At 40.7% G+C, this 7,485-nt stretch overlaps 1 protein-coding gene across 2 annotated transcripts in view; it reads left to right on the forward strand.

Moving 5' to 3' along the window:
• CRYBG1 (crystallin beta-gamma domain containing 1) overlaps window positions 1-6,365 on the forward strand; it is a 98,129-nt gene extending 91,764 nt beyond the window's left edge. For both annotated transcript variants that reach the window (XM_063389731.1, XM_063389732.1), the window contains 2 exons: window positions 1,398-1,560; window positions 4,697-6,365. In XM_063389731.1, the coding sequence (XP_063245801.1) occupies window positions 1,398-1,560; window positions 4,697-4,785 (252 nt within the window). In that variant the 3' untranslated portion in view covers window positions 4,786-6,365. The remainder of the gene's footprint in view (window positions 1-1,397; window positions 1,561-4,696) is intronic.
• The last annotated feature ends 1,120 nt before the right edge of the window (window positions 6,366-7,485 follow it).

A 7,485-nucleotide genomic window follows, 5' to 3' on the forward strand; every position in this document is an offset into this window, starting at 1 on the left:
GTGGGATAACCAGTAAGCAAGATATAGAAGTCATTCTGCTCTTTTTTCAGAAAGAGGTATGAATGCAGGTCTCCTTACTCTTTGTGAGTTTCATGGAGACGGGTGAAGTTCTGTGGTTCTAGTGGACCTAATGTCTAAGCTCGGAGTTTTCCTAGTCCCACTAGAGAATGCTTCAAATGCAAGTGAGAATTTCACAACCAAATCAACTTTCTTTAATTCTAGCTTATGATAGTCCAGACGTATGACTTTTGCGAGAAATGGTGCTTTCAAAAGTACTTGTAAAAATAATTAATTTTGACAATGAGTGTTCAGTCTGCCAGGGAAGAGCATTCTGTAGTTAAAAGATGCAGTTTATGGTGATCTACTGAAAATCACTGTTTATCTAAAAAAATTAACTGTTACTTAGTAATACAGCCTTAATACTTTTTTGAAATAAGCGTAATTTTTGCCAGCTCTTTTTTTAACCAAGAGGACCTGTGCAGATGTTTGGAATCAAGTAATACAAGTGACCAGGAAGAGAGTGTAGAATGAAGAAGCAAATATTACTGTGATACCCTGTGAAATTCATACACTTGATACAGTGCAGTTATGTCCTTTATATGAAAAGATTACTACAAAACTAGAAATTATTGGGAAAAAAAGGGTTCAGAGGAAACGGAGAGCCCCTATACAAGGAAGAGACAAAATAGCAAGGATATTTTAGCCTACAAAGGGTACACTTTGAGGGATGATGTGCTTGAAGTCTCTGCAAACATAGCATGGACAACACATCCTTTAAAATAATCAAGGAATGAGGAGAGCATCAAATAAAACTAGTTGCTTATCAAATTATTTTTAATTTCTATTTTTTAAAAACACTGGTAGTTACGATTTGGAACTGCTTAGCACAGTATGGCAGGGTTACAATATACAACAGTGTTCATGTGAAAGGGTTACATTGATCTTGGTGGACAGTGACTAATAAATTCACACATGGGACAGAAAATGAGCAATAAAGATACCAGGATGCATGGAGGAGTCTCTGGGCTGGCAATTGCTGTAGCCTAGAAGAGATAACCAGGAACAGACTGCATGTAAGAGTACAGTCGGTGTAGTCTTCCATGGTATCAATGTAATCTTCAGTTATTGGCCACTGCTAAAGACAGGTGCTAATTGTTCTTTTTGATCTGATATAGCATAGTTATTTTAATGTTCCCACGTAGTGGAGAGTATCAGCAGAAACAGGAACAAAAGAAAGATGAGTCTTGAGTTTGGGGCAAAAATAGATTCCTTGAGGGAAAGTAATTCCTAAATTCTGTTCTCATCTGATGGTATCTCTCCTATTTGACAAAAACAAACAGTGGACAGTAGAAGTAAGGCCATTTTGAATAATTGCTGTTGCCTTTCTGATGACACAGATGGCAGAGGATTGCTGCTTAACGATTGTTGGAAATCTTATTACTCCTGGCTCTAAACTCGGTCTGTCATTTGAGCGGAATGAAGACAAACAATATTGGCATATTAGTCCCGATGGCAGAATTTATAGCAAGATGAAACCCAAGCTGGTTTTAGATATCAAAGGTAAGCAAATGTTATCTCATTACATTGGGTCTTAATTACATGGTATTTGCAGTGGGATACACACTAAATGTGCCTGTAAATTAAGGATGGTGCTTTAGTTGCTTTAATCTAGAAGCAAAAAAGACCCGATCAGCTAGTTTGACCTCCTGAATTATACAGGCCCTAAGACTTCATTTCATTTCTCCTACATACAATTTAGTAACTCACAGTACTTGCTTATCTTGTATTCTTGGTGTCCACTCACTGTAGATAGCCTCAGTTAATTTTTGGGCAATGTGAATATGATTATTTAAAATGGCGAAGCAAGAACAACCTAACTTCTCATTAACTTTAATTTCTACAAGTGCAAATTTTCTTACATAGTAGTTGTAGATGCAACAGCCAAAGGATATTAGGAAAGCAAAGGCAGGCTTGTGTACTGATGTGATTAGATGCAAAAAGGTAGGGTTCTTTTGTTTATTAATGGCTATGCCTATATAGCAATCATGAGATTCTGCCATAGCAGCCTGGGGTCTGTGAGCACTTGAGGTGTATTTTGGAGTCACTTTTGTCATAGTAATTTGATTTGTGTAGATACTGTTTCTGAACTTTGTTTTCAAAGCCTCACAGAAGGTCTAAAAAGTAACGAATGATTAGCTGAATTAGCATAAGCAGATATTCTTACATAATTGCTTTTTTGGGGTGAAGGGAGTAAACATTTTCTATATCTGTTCTGTTGATTTTTAGCTGTTTTAAAATTGATGCTGTGACATTAATTATGTCAATTACAGTCATCACTACCCCCCCAAAAAACGAAACCAATCAGAAAAACAGCACAGTCAACAGTCAACACTTTAGAACTAAACAGGACTGAACCCCTAGAATCGTAGAATATCCTGACCTGGAAGGGACCTATAAGGATCATCAAAGCCCAGCTCCAGGCCCTGCATGGAGCAGGACACCCCAACAGTCACACCATGTGCCCGAAAGCATTGTCCAAAAGCTTCTTGAACTCTCTCAGGCTTGGTGCTGTGACCACTTTCCTTGGGAGCCTGTTCCAGTGTTCAAACATCCTCTGTGGGAAGAACCTTTTCCTAATATCCATCTAAAACTCCCTGCTTCAGGCTATTCCCTCAGGCCCTGTCACTGGTCTCCAGAGAGGAGAGATCAGTGTCCACCCCTCCTCTTCCCCTCACAAGGGTGTTGTAGACTGCAGTGAGGTCTTGCCTCAGTCTCCTCCAGGCTGAACAGACCAAGTGACCTCAGCCACTCCTCATCCAGCTGCCCCTCAAGGTCCTTCACCATCTGTGTTGCCCTCCTCTGGATGATCTCTAGTAGCTTTATATCTTTCCTATGTTGTGGTGCCCAAAAATGCCCACGGAACTCAAGGTGAGGCTGCTCACTCAAGGGGAGTGCAGAGCAGAGTGGGACAATCACCCGCCTCAGCCGGGTAGGGCTGTCAGCACTGTGCAGTCAGGGCTATCTGATCTCTGATCATAACACAACAGTGGCACAAATAGTTACAAATTCTCTTTACTGCCATAAAAAGCTAGCGATGATTAATTACAAACTCGGCAAAAACACTCCAGTTCAAGGAGAATCTTCAGTCACAATGACTGCATACCTTTTTCTGAAGTCCATTCTAAGTTGCACCAAACAAGCAGAAATTGCCTTTTCTTCAGTTCATCATGTTAAAAGCCATTATGTATTCTGCATTTAAAACCGAAGAACTTCACAACGGATAGGTCTGGTGTGGAAGTATAGATGCACTCTTAGCTTTAAAACAAAGTAAATCTGTACAGTAAATACCAAACATTCAGCTTTTATTTGAGAAAGCCTGGTAGGAACATTGCCCATTTCTGCCAACTCTGCTGATCCATTCTGACCACAAATTGTGCGTTCAAGAATTCCTCAGCAAATGAGTGCAGTTGCGTAACTGTGCAGTTGCCAATGCCACCTTGTGGATAAACTGGCATAGCACAAACCCTTGTCCAGAGCACCATGCTACCAAAGTAAATAGTCTCTCTGTCCACTGAAAAAAAACCCCCATCTTTTCCCATTTTAACATGTTTACATTCCATCAGACACCACTTAAAAACAACGTTTGCACTCACAGTGATAAGGGAGCTTCAAAAAGTAACATAAACTGCATAGCTCAGTATGTCACACTCATCATAAGCTTTCAGCTGCCAGGCTTGTCTTTTGCTCAGTCAGGCAGGGTGAGGCAATTGGGGCGCAGAACTAAAAGACAGTGTCTGTGGGAGTGTCCTGGGTGCTTTGTACAAATGTTTGTCACAGATGGCTGCTCCCAGTGGGAATACCACCTGCTTTGCAGGTGTGTTGTACTACAGGAAATACACACGTCCTACGTTTCTGCAGTACATACTGGTGCATGCAGATCTGGGGGAAAAAGCCATCAATTCTGATTTTCAGCTGCAGTCAAATGTGTCTTTGCTTCCCAGTTTCTTAAGTCAGAATATTAATTCTGACTCTTCTATGCTCTTCTATGAGAACATGTTTGACATTGCATCGTGTAAGTAGATTAAGCTCTTCTGAGAAATGTTTCTATTTTGCATTCAGATATGTTCAGCTGCCAGTGGAAACTGCTGAACATTGGGTGATACATTGTGCATGATGACTTGTGATTCATCTGGACAAAATAAAGGATTATAATGGCAAGGAGTAAATAAGTGCCAGACCTTGTCCCTCACATGGTCACGAGTGTATTGTCTGTTAGCAGCAGGACTGACTTCATCATATAAACATCTTCACTCCATTTTTAGAGCCAAGTGACAATTGACAACTGTTGCAGGAAAACTGAATAGTCAGGTGTGATTTTTGAGAAGTGACAGTCTTCAAGGAGCTGCACCTGGCTGTAGTGCAGTGTTTCTGTCCTTTACCATCTAGGCTGAAAAAGCTGAGAAATTGAATTGCTAAAGGGGTGGGGAGAATAAGGCAGGGTGATCCTGGTAAATTCATAAACTGCTTCAAAAATAAATTCCAAAAGCAGGCAGTGATGAAAATACATTTGTCTTCTCAGAGCTGTGGGTTGAAGAGAAACTGTCTACACCAGCCCTTACTAGAGCTTTTCTGAAACCTAGAGTATTTGTCTCTTGTTTCCAAGATAACCTCCCCTCTTTGCCATTTCTCTCTACAGGAGGCACACAGTATGATTGTGACCATGTCGTTGTCAACACAGTCAACGAAGAAAAGTTCACACAGTGCTGGGAACCGCTGGTTGTATAAACCCAGTGAAGCAAAGATGATGTTTGAACTGGCCACTGTTCTGGACCCTGGAATTGGCACTGCCATCTCTGGAGGATACAGGATCAATGATGAGAGTTTTGTCTTTTCTTTACAATTTTAAAAAGAACAAGCAACAGAATGATTTCACCTCCCTATCCACGATTATTTTCCCTATGAAAGCTGGAGTATTTCAAAACCTTCTTTTTTTGTTTGTTTGGGGTTTTTTGTTTTTAAATCCTTACAATTCAGTGTTGGATAGAGTGGCAGTATGCCTCAGGCTAGAAGGGAGCAACTGAATGTGGGAGAGACCCCACAGAGTTACAGTCATGTCAGTGAGTAGTTAACCCAGAATAATCAGTAAGTGTAACTTATTTTATAAAGGACAGGAGTGCAGTGTGTATGTGGGTATAGCAACTTGGATCTAAGGGCTGTAGTATAGAGAAATATTCACCATGGGAAATTAATATATTTGGTTCACTGGAACAAGCTTATGTTTACTGAAATTTTAAAGACTGCTAGTACAGCACATCCAAAGATGTTTTTTAACATGTGGCTTCAAGTATAGTTAGTATGTTAATATATTAAGTCCTAAATTAAGAAAAAAATCCAGATTTTCTCATGTATAGAGGGTGTAAAGTAGCAGATGTTTTGTTAGAAAAAGAGAGGGCTGGCAAAAGGATACATTGGAATGTGAAGAATCTGCCCATTTTCTAGGTTGCCTAACTTCTTGAGTTGTGGGTACTTTTCATCTTTGGCAAGACACATTTGTACCTTTTAAAACAGTTTCAGTATGTAGAGTCTTACTGAACTCCAAAATTGTATGGGAAACAAGAAGTCTTAGGGAAAGTATTACTAAAGATGACAGCAAGAGCCTGTAAGCGCTGTGGTTACTGAGTTTTCCAACCACTGCCTGTTGGGCTTACCGTGCAGAATGCCCAACTCCCCAGTATTTCTGGAGATGTTGGAGAGCAATGTTTGTGGTGGGCTCCTGGCTCCCCGTTGGACAGAAGTGTCAGATTCCTCTAGGAAGGGGCACAACCAAGCCTGGATACATGCCCAGCCACAAAGGCTGTGCCCATTCCAGCTAAGTTTTACTGATTTAGTAACGAGCTTGTGACAAGTAGGATGTTCTGACGACTGCAGGACGTCCTTCTGTTGCCCTTCTTTGAACCTGGTCATGTTAGTTTTCCTTAATGATGTTGGCAAAACGATAAAATGCAACCTCTGGTACTATGCTGCTGTGCTTTGTTCTGGCTTAGACCAGTGTTATTACAAGCTGCTCCGAGGAGCATCTGGGCCTTTGTCTTGCATAGTAAGTCTGTTTAAAATTAACATTTTCATTACTATTGTATTGCCTCAAAGGATACTGGTGCTTTTACTATTAGCACCCTAGAGGAAGTGCCTTACTGATTTTCTTCCTTTTGTAAAGATGCACTGAAGTTTTGTTGCTCTGAAATGTGCTGCTTTTAGTCCTTAATAGAAAGTATTTGTTACTGGTTCCAAACAGTGGTACTTTGTCACATTGATGTGCTCTTGCTATATATTATATAGCATTTTACAAATAAATTTAAGTTAGGTAACTTGTTATTGAAATTATTTTTAAAGGTAGAAGGGTGACATTTTATGGTTAGTTTTGCTTTCATCTTGTGCCCATTTCTGTCCAAAATTCCTCTGTGACAGCCAGCCCCTGAGGAGTGAATACACAGTGTGGAACAGCTGCAGTCTGTGAGGAATGAGTGATTCTTCTACACAAGTACATGTTCAGTGCATTTGTGCACGGGGCCACCATTCACACGGCTGCCCCTTCTGTCCCCTGGTGGAAGCGTTGCATGATGTGGTTTGTGCACCACCAGAGCTGCACTGCAGTAAATGGACAGCTCTCACTGAAGAAGTTGCCACTTTCCTTCAATCCGCCTGCATAACTGCAGCTCTCACTGAAGAAGTTGCCACTTTCCTTCAATCCGCCTGCATAACTGCAGGGGAAGTTACCCCATCTCTGGCAAAACAGCAAGTTGAAAAACAGCCCACCAGATACAAACACCCCCTCCAGCGCTTCACCAGCACTGATGAGACACAGCAGGAACAGGGACACAAAATCGTGTCTGCCCTACCTGCATAAACACTGCAGTCAGCTGAATCTGGGCCAGGAGTTGGGCAATTAGAATAATTACCAGTCGCAGATTGATTTTGTCCCTGCTTCTGTTTAGATTGGCTTTGTCACGAGAGAGTTGCCATAACAAGATCAAAGTATCAGTCTTGAGACAGTGATGTGACCATTTAGTTCTGAGAATAAAATAGCTTGAGTAATAATCTACATTAGTGAAGGTAAACAGAACTGGAAAAGCCAAAGAAAAACAGCACAAGTTTCATACAGGCAAGTAGAGTGTGCCTCACCATTTCAAGACTTGCATCTGAAAAATAAAAGCGCCAAGACATACAAAAGGAAAATGCTGCAGATTGTTCCTCTTACCCTAAGAGTGAGTGTTGTTCTGCAAAAGTCACAACTACATTTTTAACATAGTTTTCAGGTAAAAGTGCCTAAGGGACATTACTGTGTCTTGTCTGCTTATTAACAGGGAGCATTTGAACGAATCAGAGGCTTTTCTAAAACATGATTTGTAAGTTATGCATCCTGTATGAGCCTTTAAAGAAACACTTGCTACATATCAATTCATGTTCAGGGACTGACTGCAGGCAGAA

Source organism: Prinia subflava, chromosome 2 (assembly GCF_021018805.1).
Source record: "Prinia subflava isolate CZ2003 ecotype Zambia chromosome 2, Cam_Psub_1.2, whole genome shotgun sequence".
NCBI classification, from domain to species: Eukaryota; Metazoa; Chordata; class Aves; order Passeriformes; family Cisticolidae; genus Prinia; species Prinia subflava.